Source organism: Ovis canadensis, chromosome 4 (genome assembly GCF_042477335.2).
Source record: "Ovis canadensis isolate MfBH-ARS-UI-01 breed Bighorn chromosome 4, ARS-UI_OviCan_v2, whole genome shotgun sequence".
Taxonomy (NCBI): domain Eukaryota; kingdom Metazoa; phylum Chordata; class Mammalia; order Artiodactyla; family Bovidae; genus Ovis; species Ovis canadensis.
Window position 1 is genome coordinate 134350354 of NC_091248.1, and position 24189 is coordinate 134374542.

General features: G+C 53.0%; 2 protein-coding genes across 3 annotated transcripts in view; both read right to left on the reverse strand.

The window, feature by feature from the left end:
- PTPRN2 (protein tyrosine phosphatase receptor type N2) overlaps nt 1-3958 on the reverse strand; it is a 624228-nt gene extending 620270 nt beyond the window's left edge. Inside the window, exon 1 of the mRNA XM_069587259.1 lies at nt 3800-3958. Within this exon, the coding sequence (XP_069443360.1) occupies nt 3800-3908 (109 nt within the window). The 5' untranslated portion in view covers nt 3909-3958. The remainder of the gene's footprint in view (nt 1-3799) is intronic.
- A 4027-nt stretch (nt 3959-7985) lies between these two features.
- Nucleotides 7986-24189, reverse strand: part of NCAPG2 (non-SMC condensin II complex subunit G2) — a 70843-nt gene continuing 54639 nt past the window's right edge. The window contains exons 24-28 of one of the 2 annotated variants that reach the window (XM_069587261.1): nt 23766-23906; nt 22398-22501; nt 18468-18568; nt 17203-17302; nt 7986-8399 (exon numbers count right to left, since the gene is read on the reverse strand). In XM_069587261.1, coding sequence (XP_069443362.1) covers nt 8348-8399; nt 17203-17302; nt 18468-18568; nt 22398-22501; nt 23766-23906 — 498 coding nt within the window. In that variant the 3' untranslated portion in view covers nt 7986-8347. The remainder of the gene's footprint in view (nt 8400-17202; nt 17303-18467; nt 18569-22397; nt 22502-23765; nt 23907-24189) is intronic. The other variant, XR_011256538.1, reaches the window with a different exon arrangement.

Consider the following 24189-nt stretch of genomic DNA (forward strand, 5'->3'; position numbering starts at 1 on the left):
AAGACCGTGTGTAAGGACAGCTCAGCGGACCCCATCTCTCCATGCTTTACTCCCTCCCTCCATATTCCTAACTTCCAAAAATCCTAAGGAAAGGGGTGAATAACTGCATTTGCAAGTTAGATAGTACTACATGTAAACCACAGAACAAAATAAACTCAGAAGGTAGAGATTATTACCGCGTAAAAGAACCAATGATTGCCACAGAACTCATCTAACCACGTGCCCCGGGACGACGAGCCTGGGGCTGCACCCTGCCTGAGCTGCGGACACCCTGCTGCCCTTCTTCAGGGGAAGCCGGGGCTCCAGCCACGCCTGCACATTTCACAGCATTCAGAAATTGTCAGTGGGGGCCAGCACCACCACCGAGGAAAAGAGAAAGAGGACTATGACAAATTGAGCACACCCCCGCACCTCCCCGGCGCACACACAGACGACGAGCTTGGTAACCAGGTGCGAAACCAGATGAGCGTTTAAAAGGAGAGATGAGAGGTGCCGAGGTGCACAGCTGAGCTTCGCACAGAGAAGAAGCCATCTGAGAACCGCGTTCATTCCCTGCACATTTTTCCTGAGCCTGATACATTTAACTGCCATCTCTGGACACGGGAGACAGCCACACCACCATCCCACCCAACGCCCCTGCATCTGTGGGGGTGCCCACTGTCGGCACCTCCCTCTCCCGAAAGCCTGAGGTTCTCCTTGTGCCCCAGTCCTGCCGCACAGGGACACCAATCAGTACCTGGGGCTGCAGGGCCAGAGCAGGAGGAGGCGGAAACCACCGGCAGAGAAAAGGCTCACAGCTGGAGAGAAGGCCGCAGGCAGCAGGGCTCTCGCTCGGGGGAGGAGCAGGCTGCTCACCATCATACAAGGGGCAAAGCCAACAGCTCCGGACCCCAAGAAGCAAAGATGGACCTGTGCTCTTGAGGCAGGAAGAACACTTTGATTCAGAAATAAACATGCCATCTCGGCGACAAAGCACGCCGACTGCTCCTGGCAGCGCTCTCCTCAGCTCTGCGTGGGCTCACTGGCGAGAGTGAAACACGCGCGGGCAAATCCAGAGGCAAAGACAAAGGAGAAAAAGAAACAGGCGCCCATCTTCAAAGCCAGGCAGGTCTGACTTTGCATTCTCCAAGCTAAATTTGCACAAAAGGTGGATTCTGTCCTTTAGCAAATGAAATTTTGCGTTTCTTCAGCAAAAAAGGAAGATCTTTAATATGTATGACTGCCTTTAAATGTGGGGGCTGCCAGAGCAGGTTCACAAACTAGCCTCCCTATAACTGAAGAATGATTCAAAGACAAAAGGCTCAAGTTCACAACAGCATAATGGAAAAAGTACTGAGCACCCGAACAAAAGGATGTCCTAAAATCACAGAGAATGGCAGAGCGAGGAAGAAAGAAAACCCAAAGACAGAAGAGAATCGCTAAGCTGCCCAGGACAGGGCCACCTGAGCAGTGGTCTGGCCGCAAGCAGAGTGGAGTCAGAGCCTTGAGAAGGGGCGCCTTATTCCTGCCCCATGCACCTCTGATCACCGTGTCATAAATAATAGGCTGCCATGTGCCATAAGGGAGCCTTCTGCACCAGAAAGACACGGGCAGAATCGGTGCTGAAGGTCAGCAGGCTAACGTGATTAAGGGGGCGAGGGTGCCCTTGAGGAACGGGAGCGGTGAGATGTCCATGGTCACTGAGATGCTGCCAACAGTTGCTGTGGCACGTGGCTCAGAGCAATGAACATACACTCAGACGTGGTAGTTTTGTCAATCCAGGGTTTCAACAAGAGCTCCTTCACTGTCTCAATGTGAAAAGGCCCCTAATCCAAGGCAAGGCATCCTCTGCAGAAAGCGCTGGCCTCGGGTCTTGGTGAGTTCTAGACTCTAGGACTCAACTGAGGAGGCAAAATGTGTATCGCCTTGAACCATGTGTTCTATAGAGCTTAAGCTGAAGCTGAGTGTTAACAGTTAAATAAATAAATGGGCACGAGTGACGTGGCTGGGACCAGATCCATGGTCTCCGGGCACACCTCTCCGTGTCCATCATTGCTTGGGACACTGCAGTTGCTGTGGTCATTATGTGCCAGACCCAGACAGTTGAGAAGACAAACATGGCAGCATGTGCCTTTCACGGGTGGCCATGGTCGCCCTTCGCCATCTGGAGTCTGTGCCTGTGAACCTTAAGGGCGCAGCAGCGTCCCCTGGGTGAGGGCGGTGCAGGGATAGAAGGCTGAGGGCACAGGGCGCTGGGAGTGCATGTGGGTGGGCGTGGCTGCATGCAGCCCCAGGATGGGTCCCCCAGTATCTGGCTATCTGTGCACCCCGCCATGGTAGTGTCCAATCATTCTGGGATCCAGCAGGCTACAGCGATCAGCTGGAGTCCCTGAGACAGTTCAAAAAGGTCTGGGCCCCTAAGGTTGACCCACACCAAGACTGCGTTCAGGAGGCTCCCTAGAAGCACATCAAGAGCAGAGGGGGAATAAGGCTCTCCTTAATGATACAAGTCAATTTTGCTGGTAGCCAGAACACCACTGCTGTGTCGGGCTGCGCTGTCCCAGGCAGCTTAGCGATTCTCTTCTGTTCACTTATGTCTGCCTTTGGGTTTTCCTTTGCTCGCTCCCTGAGCCACCCCCTCCTTCCTCCTTTCTCTACCATATCTGAAAGTGGTAGAGCTTTTCAGCTTGCGATGAACGGGCAGTTACAATGGAAACAGAATAGCTGAGGACCAGCCTTGCCTTCATCCCATGGAAACTGCCCTCCCTGGAACACCGAGTGGCCAGTGTCAGCTGACCCTGGTTCTCCCTGACCATGTGTGTGTGGAGGGCGGCGTCGGGAGAGCTGAGCAAACAGCTCTCACAGGAGGTGACATGCCAGTTCCGGCCAGATGAAGGAAGGAGCACAGCCCAGCTAAGGCTGACCAGCACACAGCCAGGCCTCTGTGGCTGCTCTGGGGCAAGGTCCTGGAGGTCAAGGCAGAGTGAGGGGGGGCGGGGGACCCCAGCCTCCCGGGCGGGGCTCAGCGGGGCAGGCTCACCTGGGCCCGGGGTGGCTCGGGGGGGAAGTGGCTGGACGACGGGGACGCCAGGTGCGAGGACCAGACTCGCTGTTCCCCTCAGGGCCTCCCCAGGCAGGCGAGGACCTCCTCCCGAGTGGCGCTGGCCTTCCCCGTGCTCGCTGTCCGCAGGCCGGGGCCGCGTGTGCGCCCAGGAAAGCCAAGGCGGCGCTGAGGGCCCGGGACCTGGGGCGGCCGTGCCCACCTGTGTCGGCAGTCCGCGGTCTCCGGGACGGCGGCGCCCGGGGGGCGGCGGGGCGAGGCCCGGGCCGGCTCTGCCCGCAGCCCCGCGACAGGCGCTCCTCTCACCTCAGGGGCCCGGGGCCGGAGCCCGCGGACCCGCCTCAACCGACCCTCCTCTACCGACCCTCCTCTACCGACCCTCCGCAACAGCAAGGCGGGCGCGCGTCGCAGGCCGCGGGGCGGCGGCCAGGCCCTCCCCGCGCCCAGCCGCCCCCCCACTCCCCTCGGGGGGACGCCCGCGCGACCGCGAGGCGCGGGGCAGGCCGCGTGGGGGGGGACGCGCGGCGCGGACACGCGGGGGCGCCCCCGCAGAGCGCGCGCCCGCCGCCGCGCCCGCGCCCCCGCGCCGCTCGCTGGGCGCTGCCCCGGCCCCGCGCCCGGCCGCCGCGCACCTCTTCCCCTCCGCTCCGCACCCCGGCCCCCACGAGCGCGCCCGCGCCCCGCCAGGCGCCCCTCCCCCGCGCCCCTCAGCCGCACGCGCCCCTCCCCCAGCGCGACCCCGACCGCGGCCCCACTCACCGAGCAGCCCCGGGAGCGGCCGGGCGCGGGGCGCGGGCGCGGGGGCGACGGGCGGGCCGCGCGGCAGCAGCAGCAGCAGCAGCAGCAGGAGCGCGAGCGGCGGCCCCATGTCGGCGGCGCTCAGTCCATGGCGGCCGCTCCTCCCCGCGCTCCCGGCGCCGCCGCGGCTTCAGCACCGGACAGCGCCGCCGGCCCCGCCCCTCGATGCTTGGTCCCGCCCCCGACACGCCTGGTCCCGCCCCTCCGAGCCCGGCCCCGCCCCCGACACGCCCGGCCCCGCCCCGCCCCGCCCCGGGCCCTCCCGCTGCCCGCGCTCCCCGACCCCGACTCGAGAAGGGGTCCCTGAGACGAGCTCAGAGCTCCGGGCCGCCTGAGCCTCCTCGTTGCGTCTCCTGGTCTGCAGACCTCCCCGCCCCGCTCATACCCCACGATGGGGCCTGAGTCGGAGCGCCTGCAGCGCAGGCAGCGCGGGCCAGCCCGGAAGGGGGCCGGGCTTCCTGAGGAGGGGCGCCGTGTAGGGCTTGTGGGGGTCCTCAGCCTGGGACTGAGAGGCCGTGGGAGCCTAACCTGGGCGTCAGCGGGGACGGGCCCGCGGCCCCGGAAGCCGCGCCGGTCCGCCAGGTCGGGATTCCACAGCAGGAACCCGGCCGAGGTGGAGTCTCCGGAGGCTCTTCCCTCCTCCCTGCGGTCCGGAGGGGGAGCTGGGGACCATGTGTTCCTCCCCAGGAGGCTTTCTCTCTAAAGACCTGGGCACCGCGTGTGGGGTTCCTTCAGCAGATGGGGGCTGTGTGTGTGTGTGTGTGTCACAGAGAAGTGAGGTTTGTGCATGAGTGTGTGTGTGTCTGTGTGTCAGAGAGAAGTGTGTGTGTGTGAGGTAGGGTGTGTCTGTGTTTGAGAGAGGTGGGCTGTGTGCATGTGTGTGTGTGTGAGAGAGGTGGGCTGTGTATGTGTGTGTCAGAGAAGTGAGGTATGTACATGCATGTGTGTGTGTGAGGTGGGCTATGTGCATGCGTGTTTGTGTGTGTGTGTGAGAGAGGTGGGCTCTACATGTGTGTCTGTTAGAGGTTGGCTTTGTGCGTGCATGTGTGTGTGTATGAGGGGGGCTGTATGCATGTGTGTGTGTGTGTGTGTGTGTGTGAGAGGTGGGCTGTGTGAGTGCATGGTCTGTGTGTGTCAGAGAGAAGTGAGGTGTGTATGTGTATGTGTGTGTATCTGTGTGAGAGAGAGATGGGCTGTGTGCATGTGTGTCTTTTTGTGTCAGAAGTGAGGTGTCTGTGTCAGGTATGTGTGTACATGAGTGTCTGTGTATGTCAGAAGTGAGGTGTGTGCATGTCTGTGTGTACTCAGATTTGTGCGTGCATGTGTCTGTGTGTCAGCAGTGAGGTGTGTGCGTGTGTACTCAGTGAGGTGTGTGTGTGTGTCTGTCAGCAGTGAGGTGTGTGTGTGCGTGTCTGTGTGTGTCAGCAGTGAGGTGTGTGTGTGCGTGTCTGTGCGTACTCAGTGAGGTGTGTGTACTGAGTTGTGTGCATGCGTGTCTGCATGTGTCTGCGTGTCTATGTGTGTCAGCAGTGAGGTGTGTGCATGTGTCTGTGTCAGCAGTGAGGTGTGTGTGTGTCTGCGTGTGTCAGCATGAGGTGTGTGTGTGTGTCTGCGTGTGTACTCAGCGAGGTGTGTGCATGCCTGTCTGCATCTATACTGAGGTGTGTACGTGCATGTCTGCATGTATCAGCAGTGAGGTGTGTGTGTGCATGTCTGTGTGTGTACTCAGTGAGGTGTGTGTGTGCATGTCTGCGTGTGTCTGCGTGTGTCAGCAGTGAGGTGTGTGCATGCGTGTCTGTGTGTACTGAGGTGTGTGTGTGCGTGTCTGCCTGTGTACTCAGTGAGGTGTGTGCATGTGTCTGCGTGTGTAACAGTGAGGTGTGTGTGCGTGTCTGTGTGTATTGAGGTGTGTGCGTGCGTGTCTGTGTGTACTGAGGTGTGTGTGTGTATGTCTGTGTCATCAGTGAGGTGTGTGTGTGCGTGCCTGTGGGTGTACTCAGTGAGTTGTGTGCATGCGTGTCTGCATGTGTGTCTGTCAGCAGTGAGGTGTGTGCATGCGTGTCTGCGTGTGTCAGCAGTGAGGTGCGTGCGTGCGTGCGTGCGTGTGTTTGGCTGACTGTGCCCTCACACTGTGCCCGCTCGGCCTTTGGCGTCCTTGGCTCCCTGGCTTGGCCCCGGGTCAGCTGTGCCCGTGGCCCTCCCCCCAGCCTCCCGGCCCAGATGAGGCGGGGCTGTGCGGGCACCGGGGTGGCAGACAGCTGGACCGGCCCCACGGACGGGGTTGAGTGCTGGGCCCGTCTGCCTCCCCCCGCACCCCACACCTGTGCCCAGAGGCAGCGCACATCTGTCCCCCCTACCTAGCAGGCCGGGCCTAAGTCCTATCCTGTCTTTGACCCGGTGGCCTCGGGGCGGCCCCCGAGAGTGCCGTCTGCCTGCAGGGGTCTCCTCCCCCGGCAGGACGCATCCACTGTGGTCCCAGCGCCGTTCCCTCCTCCTGTGCATCCCCCAGAGGCTGGAGAGAGCGAGGAGAGTGGGCTTCTCGGGGGCGGCAGTGCACTCGCAATCCTCTGCAGCCGGGCCTGCGTCAGCCCCGTGCACCCTCCGCCGCTGGACGCACCCCTGGGGTGAAAGGCTCTAGGGGGTTGTCCCTCAGCCCTGTGGAGCACCCCACGGCCGCCACGGGATCTCTCGGGGCTGAGACCCACCCCCGGGGGCTGAAGGCACACTGTCTTGATGTCTGGAGAGCCAGCTGGGACACACTCGCTGACAGAAGCACGTCAGCGTGACGTGTTCACATAGGCCCGTGAGTCCCAGAGGTGGGTGCAGCAAGAAGGGCCTCCCGCTGGGAGTGACGAAGCCCCAGTGAAAGGACCTGCCTTTACTCCATGTGTGAAGACGCGTCGGAGGCCTTCTGTGAGTGGAGGGGCAGGAACGAGCGGGGAGGACTGGCAGGAAGTGTCTTCATCCATCCTGTTCAGCCACATACTGTCGTCACGCGTGAGCGTAGTGTTCAGCGTTCTCACCTGTTCACCCACATACTGTCACACGCGTAAGCATAGTATTCAGTGCTCTCGTCCTGCTCACCCACATACTAGCATCACGCGTGAGCGTGAGTGAACAGTGTTCAGTGTTGTGTGTGCTAAACCCGCTCCTCTCATGAAGCCCCACCCTCCCAGTGCCCCACGCTCCCCATCTGAGACCCGCCCTGTCTTCCATGCACACATATAGGAATTTCTCTAGGGCATAAGCCTACATCAGGATTTTCTGAACTATTTTGACCCAATAAAAACTGAATTATATTTTTCCACAAACTGCATTACTCCACACATTGTTTCACACAAAGGAAAACCTGACTGAAGGCTTACATGTGAATTAAAAAGCAAGTTAGCCTCTTCCCACTAAGAAAACAAACACCAAGGTCCCTTTTAGAGTTCAGTGCTACAAGAATCCCAGGAGCTACTTCTCATCTTGCACAAACTCTCCCAGGAATAAAGACAGAACACTCCTCAGTTCACTTTATGAGGCTCGACTCCTCTAGAAACTAAATCAAGGGCGAAAAAGAAAAGAAAGGACATTCGCCAATATAAACCATGGCTTAGTTAAGCAGCAAAGGTGTTCAGGGTCTCAGGTTCAGAATTAGCTGCGACAAGCAGCCTGCCTCAGCCTGCAGATGTCCCACGGGGAGGCCTCCCCTCAGCACCGTTGCTGCACAGGCCGTTCTTGGAGGGGCAGAGGCCCTGCGCCATCGGAACTGCCTGCCTTCCTGCTGGTGCTGAGAGCGAATGTGCGTGCGTTCAGCGCAGCGCCCAGGATGCAGGCTGCCGGCCTTGGACTGAGCCAGGGCTATCGGGACCTGAACGCAGAGACCCCAGTAACGGGGGCGCTGAGACGAAGTCAGCAGGACGCAGCCAGGGCAGCTCTTGGGAAGAAAAGCTGGCTCAGTGTTGGGCTGGTCTGTGTGCCGTGCACACAGCCTCAGGGCCCCGTCCATGTCTGGAGGCAGGGGGCGGCTGCAGCAGGCCCCCTGAGCGGCCCCCTCCCAACACCTACCTGGCCCCGCCATGGGTCTCACCGCTGCCCCTGGTGGAGAGCCAGGCCTGGCCCAGAACTCAGCCCTTATCCCTGGAGGGGAAAACACACACTAGTATTTATTAATCAAGTGCACAAAAAGTTGCCACCACTTTATTACTCAGAGTTTGCAAGCAATATTATACATAAGTCATTTTTATAACAATCAGGTTTGCTAGAAAATTGTCTTTTTTTCCATGCAATGGGGGTTTCTGCACCAATGACAACCTAGAACCTGTTAAATTAAATGCATCCTTTGTGCAGGCACTCCACAAAAATGTAAAGACCTTTGAGTTTTCTACTTATACCCACCCCAAAAGAAGCCCTGCCTCTTCTCTATTATATGGGTTATTAACGTTAAAAAAACTAGAAAAATACAGTCATCTTACTTTCTGTAAAGTCCTTTTCGTGTATTTTTACATGACCAAGACGCTGGCTTGGTTATGAATTCAAAAGTGCTCCCAAAGTTCTTGATGAGGACTCGTAGAGAAACCTGAAACAGAGAGAGAGAGAGTCAGCGGCAGACACGCGCCCACACGTCCCCAGCGCGGGCGCCACACAGCCTCCACCAGGCAGAGCGCGGGCGGGGCAGCCAGGGCCCGCAGGCAGCGGAGTGAGACCCGCGCCAGACTTGGCGCTGCGCCGCGACAGGCCGCCCGTGGGAGCTGCCCACCCCCCCGCCCCTTCTACCCTGCCCCGGGCAGACGGAGCACCTCACAGGCCCGCGCTCGCCCCAGACAGACGGATGGACGGAGCACCTCACAGGCCCGCGCTCGCCCCAGACAGACGGATGGACGGAGCACCTCACAGGCCCGCGCTCGCCCCAGACAGACAGATGGACGGAGCACCTCACAGGCCCGCGGTCGCCCCAGACAGACGGACGGACGGAGCACCTCACAGGCCCGCGCTCACCCCAGACAGACGGACGGACGGAGCACCTCACAGGCCTGCACTCGCCCCAGACAGACAGATGGACGGAGCACCTCACAGGCCCGCGCTCACCCCAGACAGACGGACGGACGGAGCACCTCACAGGCCCGCGCTCACCCCAGACAGACGGACGGATGGAGCACCTCACAGGCCCGCGCTCGCCCCAGACAGACGGACGGATGGAGCACCTCACAGGCCCGCGCTCGCCCCAGACAGACGGACGGACGGAGCACCTCACAGGCCCGCGCTCGCCCCAGACAGACGGACGGATGGAGCACCTCACAGGCCCGCGCTCGCCCCAGACAGACGGACGGATGGAGCACCTCACAGGCCCGCGCTCGCCCCAGACAGACAGACGGACGGAGCACCTCACAGGGCCGCGCTCACCCCAGACAGACGGGCAGACAGAGCACCTCACAGGCCCGCGCTCACCCCAGACAGACGGACGGACGGAGCACCTCACAGGCCTGCACTCGCTCCAGGACAGACAGACGGACGGAGCACCTCACAGGCCCGCGCTCGCGCCAGGGCAGACAGACAGACGGAGCGCCTCACGGGGCCCACACTCGCCCCAGGACAGACGGACGGACGGAGCGCCTCACAGGCCCGCGCGCGCCGGCGCGCAGTCCGTCCCGCACAAGGCCGCGCCCTGGCCCCAGGAGAGCCCGCTCAAGGTGCTGCCACGCTCGGGCAAGCAGTGCGGCCTGGGCGCCCTCCCACGCCCACGGTCAGCGGCCCGCTGCGCGCCGGGGAACGAGGCCCGCTTCCCCAGCAGCGCACCACGCACACCGCTTCCTCTACCGCCCGCGACCCGCGCACCCTTCCCCTCCCACCCCTGCACCCCCGTCCCCGGTGACGCTTGTTGGGGGCTCACAGATGCGAGGCCGCTTGTCAGCCCCTCGCCTTGCTTCTCCCTTCCCTGAGCTCCTTCAGAGGGTGTGGGCCAGCCAACCTCTGCGTCCCTGCTGACCCAAGGCACAATCTGGGCCCCAAATGGCCTCTCAGCTCATTCCCTCTTCAGCCTGGAGCTGTCATGGGCACTTGGGCCTGCCTGAGTCCTGCTCCAAACAGTATCAACACAGGCTCAGGGTAACTGGACATTTTCTAGTAGCCACGTTCAGAGAGATCAGGAGAAACCAGGTGAAATTCAAGAAATACAGGTGGCCCTTGAACAACACAGGGGTTTGGGACGCCAACCCTCTGCGAAGTGGAAAATCTGAATATAACTTAGCCCCCTGAGAACGTGGCCCCCCACATCCACAGATTCAGCCAGCCAGGACAGGGCAGTCCCAGAGTATTTACCCCGGAGATACCTGCATACAAGTGGACTCACACAGGGCAGACTTGTGCTGTCCAACAGCCAACAGCGTATCTTACCTAACTCCATACATCGAAGGAAGGCGACCTGTAACCAACACAGCGTCGCTGACGCAGCTTAGGGCCCCTGCACACCAGCAGTGGAGCCTGTGCATTTCCACAGCAGGGCTACCTCTCCAGTAAGACTCATGTGTCCCAGCTTTCACAAGGGGCCACGTGGAGGCCAACACAGGACAGTTTTTAAGATGTCTCTTTGTCTCAAAATTCAGGAATCTGGTTCAGACTCCGGTGTGCTGTTGTGGCGGAGCACTGCCCTTGGCACGTGGTCACTGCTGGGTGCCAACACCCACCCCCATCACCAGGCGAGTGAGCACGCGACCACTGGTGGCCCCACTCAGCTGCTGGTCAGCGCTGCGGTGGCTCTGCCCACAGCAATCAACTGTCAATGACCAATGGTGAGTGGCCTTGCTCAGCCACTGGTTGGCACCGCAGCGATTCCCTTAAGGGACCACCTGTCCGTAAGTGACCGTTAGTGCCGATTCAACCAGCTGTCGATGGTGGCTGTTGGGTGGTAAGCGAGGCAAGAGGCAGGCCCCAGCCTTGTCCCTGGTGCCCCGGCTCACCCCACCTTGGGCCAGCAGGTTATCTGGGGCTCCAGAGCCCTCGCCAAGGCTGCCTGCCAGCCGTGGCCCAGACCTCGAGGCAGTGGTGAGCCTCGCCCACGCCTGTGTCTACACCCTCACGGCGGCGGGGGTCTGCATGGAAGCAGCCTGCAGGAACCGCCCCCCCCGCGCCCACAGCCCCCGTTTCGGCCGCCTGAGGAGTCGAGTGTCAGTTGGGTCCCGAGTGCCTGGCTCTCTCGGGGATGAGAGCTGAGCAGGGTCTGGGGATGGCCCAGCCCTGAGGGAGCCGCCAGCTGAGCCCTGCTCCTCAGCCAGGACTGTGACCTCGGAGGGAGACATGAGTGTCCTGAGCCCATGCCCTTTCTTGTCAGAACAGAGAAGAACATTCGTGTGGTGGAGATTTACAGGAACTCTGCTACCTGACCGTGACTCGACCTCAAGGACGAAGGATCTGACGCCGACAAGTCTGCCACAGCCCACCACGCCCCTCAGCTTGCCTCGACAAGGGCGCTGCTGACAGGTTTCGGGGAGTCTGGGGCTTCTGTGGCGTGAGCCAGGCATCTCTGCGTGTGGCCCTGCTGTGACCCTTTCTCTGCCCCGCACGCCGCAGTCTCAGTATTGCTTGGCCGCGCTGTGCGTGGGCCTGTGGGCTTCTGTTGAGGTCATTTTTCTCTCCAGTCTCACCTAAAGTTTACTTACAGAAACAGCAACAAAAAAGAACCTTGACAAGTGCGTATGTCTTTAGCCTGCCATGAAAACTCTCTCCCAACCGCTGCCTCCCCTAGGACCCTCCTCCACAGCGGCGTCTGTCCTGCTCTGGGTTGCCCTGCATGGAGGCCGTTTGGACCCCCGAGGAGCTGAGGCTCTGGTTCATCAGCTGTGCTTCCAATGAAGGGCTTTTAGTTTGGGCTGCAGCTGATCTTTTCTTTAAAGACTCCTATCGGTGTCTGGCTGGCCCAGCCCTGCTGCCTCGCCGATGGCTGCCTGCCTGTCTCTCTCACTGCTCCACCACCGCACACGTGCCGTCACGTGTGTCTGTGCCCTGGGGATGCTGCGGGGGGTGGAGACAGCAGGCAGTGGGCAGCACGGAGCCCACGGAAACCACCAGCAAAACAGCACGCAGGTGTCTGCTCCCGGGACACAAGGGCGCCTTGGCGCCCCTCCTGCCTGGCTCTCCCGGCAGGCGAGGCTCTGAAGGTGCAACGAGACAGCACCCAACGGACCAGGCGACAAGACACTGACCCCCCTGCAGAGACGGCTGGGGTGTCTACTCAGAAAACACTCACTTCCCAATTAACGCCCCACTGCCTTAAGCTCTAACTAGACCAAAGGGCTCCTAGAGCCTTGAAGGCAAACCTGCCTTAATGTCGCTATGCTAACAAAAATAGATAATATTTAAAAATACAGTCTCAAACCTTAGCTGCATGTCCTCCACTGGACTGCTCTTTATGTTTCGGTTTCTAGGTCCCTCTTTTCCCTCACACACTGGTTTTTCTACAGTGTGCTTCCTGAATATTTAAGAAGGAAGCCAGTATTTCAGCCTCTACCTATTTGCTCTTTTAGGACATTTCCTCCTTAAAGGGAATAACTCTTTCTTGCCATCTGTGTATCAGCTCAGCAGAAGAACCTGCATGTAGTTCTAGAAACGATGAATAAACAAAACATTGCACTTTGTTGTTCAGTCACTGAATCCAACTGACTCATGATTCTGGTCAAGGGCTCAGCCATTAGCCCTCCAAATATTACACACCTGTTTTTAAATTCTATGAATATTCTTTTCTTTTCCATAGAGTAAGTTCTGAGCTTCTAAGGCCTTTTTTCTGTCAATGTTAACTAATAACACAATTCAAGTACTCGCCTTGAACGTCTGTGCAAGTGAAAATGTCCCTCAGAGCAGTTCATACCATACTATTCAAAAAAACTGTCCTTACAGACGGTATTTCTAACAAAGAAATCCTGTAAGAGGCTCACATTTCTGAGGTTATGACTGTGTCCTATGACAATTACTTGTCATTATCTGGTGTGTAATTCTCACAGCCTTACTGAATATCTGCACTGCCCAGTTGTTGAAAGCCATACCACCTGCAACGCGCCCCATCTCGTCTGGTCTCGAAAGCTAAGCAGGATCGGGCCTGGTTGGTACTTGGATAGGGGATCGCCTGGGAACACCGGGTGCCATAGGCTTTTTGCCTCCCTCTCCTGGCTTCCCAGGTGGCTCAGTGGTAAAGAATCTGCCTGCCAATGCAAGAGACAAGGGTTTGAACCCTGGGACAGGAAGATCCCTGGGACAGGAAGATCCCCTGGAGAAGGAAACGGCAACCAACTCCAGTATTCTTGCCCGGGAAATCCCATGGACAGAGGAACCTGGTGGGCTACAGTCCATTGGGGAACAAAGGAGTTAGATACGAGTGAGCGACTAAATGGTGAGAGTGTTTTCAGAAACACACACACACACACACACACTCGGTTTCCTCCACATCAGAGGCTCATGTTCCTCTTCCCCACAGACGCAGAAATAAAACAGGTTCATAAAACATAGAGTCTGCTGGTTTCTCCCTCAAAGATCCTTCTTAAACTGCACAGGAAACAGTCAGCAGTCTCCAAAATAAAGCATGCAGCTGAACGCGTGTGCTTGGCGGATGACCAAGGACACTCCAGCCCCCTCCTCCAGTGACCGGCTGCTTGTCACTGAGGCATGGCGCCAAGCAGGTCGGCAGGGACACTGGAGGGCTCCGCACAAGGCCCCACCTTTGCCGGGAGGCCGGACCGCAGGGGCAGCACTGTGGGCCCCGGCCCTCCAGGCCCTCCAGGCCCTCCACGGTGCCTGCTGGCTGGGGGAGTGCACGGGCGTGGCGAGGCTCGCTTGGCCCGGCAGCTCTCAGCACCGCCGTGTGTGCAGGCCCCCTGAGTTCCCAGGGCCCAGACGGGCAGCGTCCCCCCAGGAGGCCTCGGGGCCTCGCCCTCCCGGGAGTCAGGGTCAGCCTTGGGCTGCAAGTCCTCCCCAGTGGGAGCATGGCTCCTCCACACTTCAGCGTTCACTATAACCCTCACCAGCCCCAACCCATCACACCGGCACCCTGACAGGAACTTGACTTGGAGCTCAGGCTGTCCTGTCACTGTGGGGTTTCTGCCTCCTTGAAACATCACTAACACTCTGAAAATGTTCACCAAACGAGGCTCAGGAGCCGTCTTAATACCTAACAAAATGGATTCTATGGAGAAAAGCACTGCTAGAGAAAAAGATGGACCTCTCATAAAAGTAAAAGGGTCAATTCATCAAGAAGATATAGTAGTTCTAAATTCACATGCTCCTAATATCAGGATAACAAAATATACAAAGTAAAACCCCTCTATCAAAAACAGACAGACAGATCCAGCAAGCAGAGTATCAGTAAAGACAGAGATGAACTCACCACCACCAACAGGATATAACTGCCATTTAGACATGCCTTCACCCAACAACAGCAAAACATGCGTTCTTCTCAAGCTCATATGGAACACTCACCACGACAGATCACATATTAGGCCATAAAACACACCTTAATAAATTTAAAAGAATAGAAATCCATACAGTGTCTTCTCTCAGATAACATGGAATTAAACTAGAGATCAATTATAAAAAATAACTGGAAAATTGAGAGATTAAATAGTACATTTCTAAAGAACACATAGAGCAAAGAAGAAATTTCAAGAGAAATTTTAAAATATTTTTAACTAAGTGAAAATGTAACATAGAAATTTGTGCCATGCTGCAAAAGCAATGCTTAATCGGTAATAATAATCTATAGCACCAACTGAATATATTAGAAAAGGAAGAACATCCAAAATCAGTAATTAGGCTTCTACCTTAGGAAGCCAGAAAAAAAAAAAAAAGACTAAATTAAATCCAAAGCAGGCAAAAGAAAAAATAAAAATAAAAATTAGGACAGAAAGCAAAAAAATTAAGAAAAAGAAATCAATAGAGGAAATCAAAGAAACTAAAATCTGGCTCTTCTGAAGGTCAATAAAACCAATACGCCTCTTTGTTGTTGTTTAGTGGCTAGGTTGTGTCCAACTCCTTTGTGACCCCGTGGTCTGAAGCCCACCAGGCTCCTCTGTCCATGGGATTTCTCAGGCAAGAATACTACAGTGGGTTGCCATGCCCTTTGCCAGGGGATCTTCCCCACCCAGGGATGGAACCCAGGTCTCCTGCTTGGCAGGCAGATTCTTTACCACTGAGGCACCAGGAAAGCCTCTAGTCAGGCTGGAAAAAAAAAAGAGGATACAAATTACTAATATCAGAAATGAAAGAGGGGACATGACTACAGATCCCATGGACATTATAAAAGATAATTAAGGAATACTATGCCCACAAAGTTGACAACCGAGATGAGATCCAAATTCCTGAAAGGCACAGTCTGCCAAAACTATTTCAAGAAGAAACAGACAGCATGAACAGAAAGTGAAAGTCACTCAGTCATGTCCAACTCTTTGCGACCCCATGGACTGTATAGTCCCTGGAATTCTCCAGGCCAGCATACTCGAGTGGGTAGATGTTCCCTTTTCCAGGGGATCTTCCCAGCCCAGGGACTGAACCCGGGTCTCCCGCACTGCAGGCAGATTCTTTACAGCTGAGCCATCAGGGAAACCCAAGAAGACTGCAGTGGGTAGCCAATCCCTTCTCCAGGGGATCTTCTTGACCCAGGAATGGGACCAGGATCTCAAAAACTTGAATAGATGATTAATAACCTTCCAAAGCATCAGACCCAGATGGATTCACTGAAGAATTAATTCTGCAAAATGTTTAGGGAAGAAGTTTACCAATTATTTACAGTCTCTTTCAGAAGAAAGGGAAGGAATACTTTCTAACTCATTCTATGAGGCGAGCATCTCCCTAGTAGCAAAGCCAGACAACACATTACATGGAAAGACAACTACAAAATGACCTCTCTCATGAGAGCCGCTCAGCCATGTCCGACTCTTTGCGACCCCACAAACTATACAGTCCGTGGAATTCTCCAGGCCAGAATACTGGAGTGGGTAGCCTTTCCCTTCTCCAAGAGATCATCCCAACTCAGGGATTAAACCCAGGTCTCCCGCACTGCAGGCGGGTCCTTTACCAGCTGAGCCACAAGGAAAGCCCACGAATACTGGAGTGGGTAGCCTATCCCTTCTCCAGTGGATCTTCCTGACCCAGGAATTGAACCGGGGTCTCCTGCACTGCAGGCGGATTCTTTACCAACTGAGCTATCAGGGAAACCCCACAGATGCAAAAACACTCAATAAAACATAAACTCAACAGTATATTAAAAAATTACATACCATGGCCAACTGGGATTTAGCCCAGATATGCGAAGCTGGTTTGGTATCTGGAAATCAACTACTGTAACCTATCACATCAACAGGCTCAAAAAGAAAAATGGTATGATCCTGTAAGTCGATGCAGAAAAGGCCTCTGACAAGATCCAACACCCACTGCGATGAGAACCATTTGTAAATCAGGGGTGGTCGGGAACATCCTCAACTTGATGAAGAGCGTCTACAGCTAACCTTGTGCTCAACGGGGAGAAACAGGGAGCTTCCCCACTAAACTCTTGTGCGAGACAAGTAGCTCTTTTCACCACTCCCTTTCAATATCGTCCTGGAAGCCCTAGCTAATGCAATAAGGTAAGAAAAGTAAAGAAAGGTCTACAGATTGGCAAGAAGACAAGGCTATCTTGTTAAAAGGTAGCAATTTAGGGTTTTGAAAGCCTTTCTTCTAAGGAGAAAGTAGATCTGGAAAGTGGTTTATTTCCTAGGCTTATATAAAACGAATCACCTGGTTCAAAGCTCTGTAACACCTAACCATATGGTGTTCAGAAAATGGAAGGGAAACACTGCTTCTGTGGCTGGTCTGAGAGTCAGACACAATTCAGGAAAGAGTCTACAGGAAATCGCACAGCATGTCAAAGCCAGCACATGGCAACAGAAACCCACGGCGGGAAAGCAGCAATGAGCGCATTCTTGGAGAGGAGTCCCCGAGGCAGCAGCGGGCCACCCGACAGCAGGCAGCAGCGCGCGCTGCTCCAGTCTCCAGGGCGACCTCCCCACTTCCACCATGCACACCCGCAAACAGACGATCGCATCCTATGAAGATCCCCGTTTCGAAAACGCAGCAAACCGCCAAATATAACCTGCTTAGGGTTAAAATCATACAAAGTGAGTTTGTACGCCCTTACTTTTCTAGGGTAGAATCTCATAAATAACAGTTTTTTGTTTTTAAAGACAGAATGGGGAAGCAGTTAAAACATGCGCAAGGGGTCTTGCCAACAGAAACATTTCTGTCCCTTCAATGCCCAGTTCTCTGCCTGCCTGCAACTAGCAGAAATGAAAGTGAGACCCAACATATACTAAGGAATGCCTAGCAGAGTTCAGAGAACCACAGCTGGGGTATATTCGGTGCTTTACCTTTCCAAGCTATCCTCCTCCAGAGTGATCTCCATGAATGTCTTTAGTTTTCTCTCAATACTAGCTGCAACATCCTTCACTTTTGGACTCTTATGTTTACCTGTTAAAGACAGAAAAATATTGAACACAACCAATCAAAAAGCACACGCACTTTTTTCAATGCAGGGAAAATTTTAGTTAAGACACAGCCTCCTATCCTCACCTACGTTAGTGCATCATTGACCTGTGGAACAGAAATAATCCCTTTAAAAGGATGCTAGAAGATCCAGTGAGGGATTACAAAAACACTTCCTCACATCTGAGGTAGTTCTCAAAGGCATGGTCCCATTCTGCCGTCCGTGCCATCAGACTTCATCATCACCATCCTCAACAGTGATAAAACCAGCACATTTCAGAATCGTCATCTGCTTGGCAAATGCCTAAGCACTCATTAAGCACGAGGTACTCATTCACTCCTCCATCTCCATCCTCACACCCTCCACGTGGGGAACGCCCCTCACCCGCAGACTCTCCTCAGTCCCTCACACCCTCCACGTGGAGAACGTCCCTCACCTTGCTTATTGGCCCCCAGGAGACATGCCCTCAGGCAAGTCTTTCCGGATTCCCGGCTGGGGTCACACTAGCTACAAATTCCTGTCACGAATCTGCAGCCATGCTATGCATTCATGCTCATGCGGATAACTTGTTTTGCGGAGAGCCCCCTATGCATAATACCTTAGAAAATAATTTGAACGTTACTAAAACTAGTCAAAAAATATAGAAACACAACAGTAGTCACTTGCAGAGTTATTACTCTATTTTACACTTTGGTAAATAACTCAGAGGTATCTCTATTTTTCCAGTAGTATTTCAACTGGCTATAACACTCAAGAGTACACACAGTTAAGCGAAACACAGATACGTAAAATATTAATACCAAAACACACTATCTTTGGCAAAAATGATTCTGACTTTTAAACATACACGATAAAGCCAATAAATGACAAAGCAACAGACATTTGGTCTGAGGTACAGAGAAGGAGAAATAATGTGTCCTGGGAAGAGTGGACAGGAGATACGTTAGGGAACTATTGTGATTCATACTGGTACAGGGCAGCTACACAGCAGACGCCCAGGCAGACAGCACATGTGCGGAACATGGAAAGCTGGGGAAAGCGCCTTGAGAGCCTGACTGGCAGGCAACTCGTTCCCAAACATTCTAAAATGGATCAATGTAAGACACACTCAGCAGTATCACAGATAATATAAGAGGAGACTTCACCAACCTTTATTAATAACCAAGATAATGTGCACAACAGCTGTGAGACATACGATGCCTTCAATATCCTCAGAAATGACACAAGCCTTCAATTCATCTAAAAATGACCTGAAACAAAGGAAACAATGCGATTACTTAATGATACATCTTAATCCATTATAGAAAGACAAATAATGGCCAAGATTCATCAGTGCAGTTCAGTCCAGTCGCTCAGTCGTGTCCGACTCTTTGCGACCCCATAAATCGCAGCACGCCAGGCCTCCCTGTCCATCACCATCTCCCGGAGTTCACTCAGACTCACGTCCGTCGAGTCCGTGATGCCATCCAGCCATCTCATCCTCGGTCGTCCCCTTCTCCTCCTGCCCCCAATCCCTCCCAGCATCAGAGTCTTTTCCAATGAGTCCCCTCTTCTCATGAGGTGGCCAAAGTACTGTAGTTCCAGCTTTTGCATCATTCCTTCCAAAGAAATCCCAGGGCTGATCTCCTTCAGAATGGACTGGTTGGATCTCCTTGCAGTCCAAGGGACTCTCAGGAGTCTTCTTCAACACCACAGTTCAAAAGCATCAATTCTTCGGCGCTCAGTCTTCTTCACAGTCCAACTCTCACATCCATACATGACCACAGGAAAAACCACAGCCTTGACTAGATGGACCCTAGTCGGCAAAGTAACGTCTCTGCTTTTGAATATGCTATCTAGGCTGGTCATAACTTTCCTTCCAAGGAGTAAGCATCTTTTAATTTCATGGCTGCAGTCACCATCTGTAGTGGTTTTTGAGCCCCCCAAAATAAAGTCTGACACTGTTTCCCCATTATTTCCCATGCAGTGATGGGACCAGATGCCATGATCTCATGCCTGAATGTTGAGCTTTAAGCCAACTTTTTCACTCTCCTCTATCACTTTCATCAAGAGGCTTTTTAGTTCCTCTTCACTTTCTGCCATAAGGGTGGTGTCATCTGCATATCTAAGGTTATTGCTATTTCTCCTGGCAATCTTGATTCCAGCTTGTGTTTCTTCCAGCCCAACATTTCTCATGATGCACTCTGCATATAAGTTAAATAAGCAGGGTGACAATATACAGCCTTGACATACTCCTTTTCCTATTTGGAACCAGTCTGTTGTTCCATGTCCAGTTCTATCTGTTGCTTCCTGACCTGCATATAGGTTTCTGAAGAGTCAGGTCAGGTGGTCTGGTATTCCCATCTCTTTCAGAATTTTCCACAGTTTATTGTGATCCACACAGTCAAAGGCTTTGGCATAGACAATAAAGCAGAAATAGATGTTTTTCTGGAACTCCCTTGCTTTTTCCATGATCCAGTGGATGTTGGCAATTTGATCTCTGGTTCCTCTGCCTTTTCTAAAACCAGCTTGAACATCAGGAAGTTCGCAGTTCACGTATTGCTGAAGCCTGGCTTGGAGAATTTTGAGCATTCCTTTACTAGCATGTGAGATCAGTGCAATTGTGTAGTAGTTTGGGCATTCTTTGCCATTGCCTTTCTTTGGGATTGGAATGAAAACTGACCTTTCCCAGTCCTGTGGCCACTGCTGAGTTTTCCAAATTTGCTGGCATATTGAGTGTAGCACTTTCACAGCATCATCTTTCAGGATTTGAATTAGCTCAACTGGAATTCCATCACCTCCACTAGCTTTGTTCGTAGTGATGCTTTCTAAGGCCCACTTGACTTCACATTCCAGGATGTCTGGCTCTAGCAGAGTGATCACACCATCGTGATTACCTTGGTTGTAAAGCTCTTTTGTACAGTTCTTCTGTGTATTCTTGTCACCTCTTCTTAGTATCTTCTGCTTCTGTTAGGTCCAGACCATTTCTGTCCATTATCGAGCCTATCTTTGCATGAAATGTTCCCTTGGTATCGCTAAATTTTCTTGAAGAGATCTCTAGTCTTTCCCATTCTGTTATTTTCCTCTATTTCCCCACACTGATCACTGAGGAACGCTTTCTTATCTCTTCTTGCTATTCTTTGGAACTCTGCATTCAGATGCTTATATCTTTCCTTTTTTCCTTTGCTTTTCGCTTCTCTTCTTTTCACAGCTATTTGTAAGGCCTCCTTGACAGCCATTTTTCGTTTTTTGCATTTCTTTTCCATGGGGATGGTCTTGATCCCTGTCTCCTATACAATGTCATGAATCTCCATCCATAGTTCATCAGGCACTCTATCTATCAGATCTAGTCCCCTAAATCTATTTCTTACTTCCACTGTATAATCATAAGGGATGTGATTTAGGTCATACCTGAATGGCCTAGTGGTTTTCCCTACTTTCTTCAATTTAAGTCTGAATTTGGCAATAAAGAGTTCAGGATCTGAGCCACACTCAGCTCCCTGACTGTATAGAGCTTCTCCATCTTTGGCTGCAAAGACTATAATCAATCTGATTTCGGTGTTGACCATCTGGTGATGTCCATGTGTAGAGTCTTCTCTTGTGTTGTTGGAGGAGGGTGTTTGCTATGACCAGTGTGTCCTCTAGGCAAAACTTTATTAGCCTTTGCCCTGCTTCATTCCATACTCCAAGGCCAAATTTGCCTGTTACTCCAGGTGTTTCTTGACTTTCTACTTTTGCATCCCAGTCCCCTATAATGAAAAGGACATCTTTTTTGGGTGTTAGTTCTAAAAGGTCTTGTAGGTCTTCATAGAACCGTTCAACTTCAGCTTCTTCAGCATTACTGGTTGGGGCATAGACTTGGATTACTGTGATATTGAATGGTTTGCCTTGGAAACGAACAGAGATCATTCTGTCATTTTTGAGACTGCATCCAAGTACTGCATTTCAGACTCTTGTTGACCATGATGGCTACTCCATTTCTTCTAAGGGATTCCTGCCTACAGTAGTAGATATAATGGTCATCTGAGTTAAATTCACCCATTCCAGTCCATTTTAGTTTGCTGATTCCTAGAATGTCGACGTTCACTCTTGCCATCTCTTGTTTGACCACTTCTCATTTGCCTTGATTCATGGACCTGATATTCCAGGTTCCTATGCAATATTGCTCTTTACAGCATCAGACTTTGCTTCTATCACCAGTCACATCCACAGCTGGGTATTGTTTTTGGTTTGGCTCCATCCCTTCATTCTTTCTGGAGTTATTTCTCCACTGATCTCCAGTAGCGTGTTGGGCACCTACCAACCTGGGGAGCTTCCCTTTCAGTATCCTATCATTTTGCCTTTTCATACCGTTCATGGGGTTTTCAAGGCAAGAATACTGAAGTGGTTTGCCATTCCCTTCTCCAGTGGACCACATTCTGTCAGATTCATCAACCACCATGAATTCCAGATTTCAGAGAACGGGAAATACCACGTTTCAGTAACATGGGATGATTAAAGTCTTTCCCCACTCTTCACTGTAAGCATGACCAGTCATACAGGCGAGACACTAAAATCAGATGCTGCTGCTAGTAAGAGAACAGAGATGCTCTGGTAAGTGAATGAAGCCCTCTGCACACTTAGAATATCACAAGAAAGACATAATGTGCTACTGAAAGAGAATCCACAGCTGTTGAAATGATGCTTTTGGAGTCTGCAGCACACATACCCACCGTGGAAGGTCCGCAGGCATCAGCCCTCCGCAGGGCTCTCCCTCGTGTGGCCCAGCAGTGCTGCCTGTGCACAAGACAGCCTGGAGTCAGGCCAGGTGATACCCACATGGAGAGACGAGCACGCGCCCAGTGAGAGCCACACGGAGCCTCACCAAGCACCCCCCGTCAGAAGCACTGTGGAGCACAGTAACGCTGCACCTGTTTCCCTCTGAATGAACTGGAGTTACGATAAGCAAAACCAGAGACTGTGTGGATGCGTGTTCCTTTCAGAGAGTTATGATGTCTCTTTGTGGAAGTAGGCTAAATCTTGAGAGTAAAAGGAAGAGAGCTAACGTTACTGGGGGCTTACAGCCAGAGGAGCAAGAAGACAGTAACGAGAAAGGATTACCTGACTATATGTGGAGACCTTAGTATTATTCCTATTAAGCACCTCGAAAATGGCGGAAGGGCTGAAAGGCCCTCTGGCGGGGTGAGCTCTTCCGCATCAGACACCTAAAAGAAAGTCCAGTTAGTAATGTGACCAAGACTGAGACTGGGCTGAGCACTCATTTTATGCTTCTCTGAACTTTCTTACAAACTTGAAAAAGGCTTTCCAGAAACTCAAAATGAGTATTTTTGTTAACTTCTGCAATGGCTATCATAATCATGATTCACAGTGGTATCAATCAATTGGACAGAAGAAAAAACATGTCACTTGACAAGCCCGCTGCCAAACACTCTTTGATTATCTACTTTTGTCAACAGTGTGTTTCTACACTAAGCAAATTTAACTGTTATTCTTATTAGCCTAGATCAGGTTTTCTCAACTCAAACTTTTTCTATAAAGCAGTAAAATAGTAAATAATAGATAGTAAACATTTTAAACTTTGTGGGCAAAATGATCTCAGCCACAACTACTCAATTCTGCTGTTATAGCACAAAGCAGCCATAGGAAAAAAATGTAAATAAATGGGCCACAGTGGCCCACAAGCCACTGATGGACTCACAGTTGTCAGCTGTGTGCCTTGCGGGCCTGAGTAACTTCCAGTTATTAGGCTGTGTATAGGCCAGGAATCACGCTCCTAAACCAGAATGATCTCCCTTCAAGCTTTCAGGAGGGCCTGAAATTCTGTTAATGTCCTACAATTTTGTCAACTTCTTTTACATTTGTGATTTCATAATACAACATTTGTAGAAATTGTATGTTTGCATTTATGTATTTCCATGGTATTTCCTGTCAATCTCTCCCTTCCATACTGAGAGAAACCCCACCGTTTACTGTCTTCAGGCGCTGCTGCACGCCCTCACACACTAGCATCAGGGCTCCAGGCCCTGACAGCGCACGCTTTATTGTGAGCTGAATCATCATCCTGGTTATGTCGGCCTTGAACCAAGCAGGCTAATCATATGAAACAGGCTCCTGCCAGGATCTGGCCAGTCCTTTATGGACTAGGAGCAAACTATCTGTCTAAACTGATATTACAGATTCAAACTTCCTGTGCTTAAAAGAAAAAGTAACGCTTATGTATCGCACAGCAGTCAGAGATGTGAGCTGCTCCAGAAACAGCACCAGGGCAGTCTCACACCCTGCTCACCACCAAGCACGGCTGTGAACACAAACCAGCCACGGAACCGTGAGGTGCAGCTATGGAAGAAGCGGACCTCCCGCGGTACCTAAGCTCTGAAAAATAGCTAGAGAAAGGCAAGAACATGCTGCCAGCAGAAAACAGCCTCTTCAGTAGCCAAAACGAGACACAGCAGCTTCAGGACAACGCACCTTCCGGAGCCAGTGGCTTATCTCAACCACAGACGCAGCGATCAGGGTGGAGAACACGCCCCGGTGAACAGGCGTGTCCACGTGCCAGGACTGCACAGTGCTGATGAATTCATGCAGAGGAGTCTGAACAGAGCAAAGGAGCTACGAGAAACACATCAGCCACCGTGAGTCCTGAACAGTCTCCATCAGGGACGCGGCCTCCTCCTGTCTCCGCGGGGCCGAGGCCCGTCCCACCTGACGCCCCTGCTGCCCACGCCCTCCTCTCTGGTGCTGGAGACGACACACAGCCCGAAGGCCCTGGGCAGTACCTTAAACACACTCTACCCCAGAGCAGAGAAAAACTCTGAGAACAGGAGCATCAGCAACATTAATAAAGTTCTCAAAACGAAAGAGGAAGAAATATCACTGACATTAAGGGAAGACA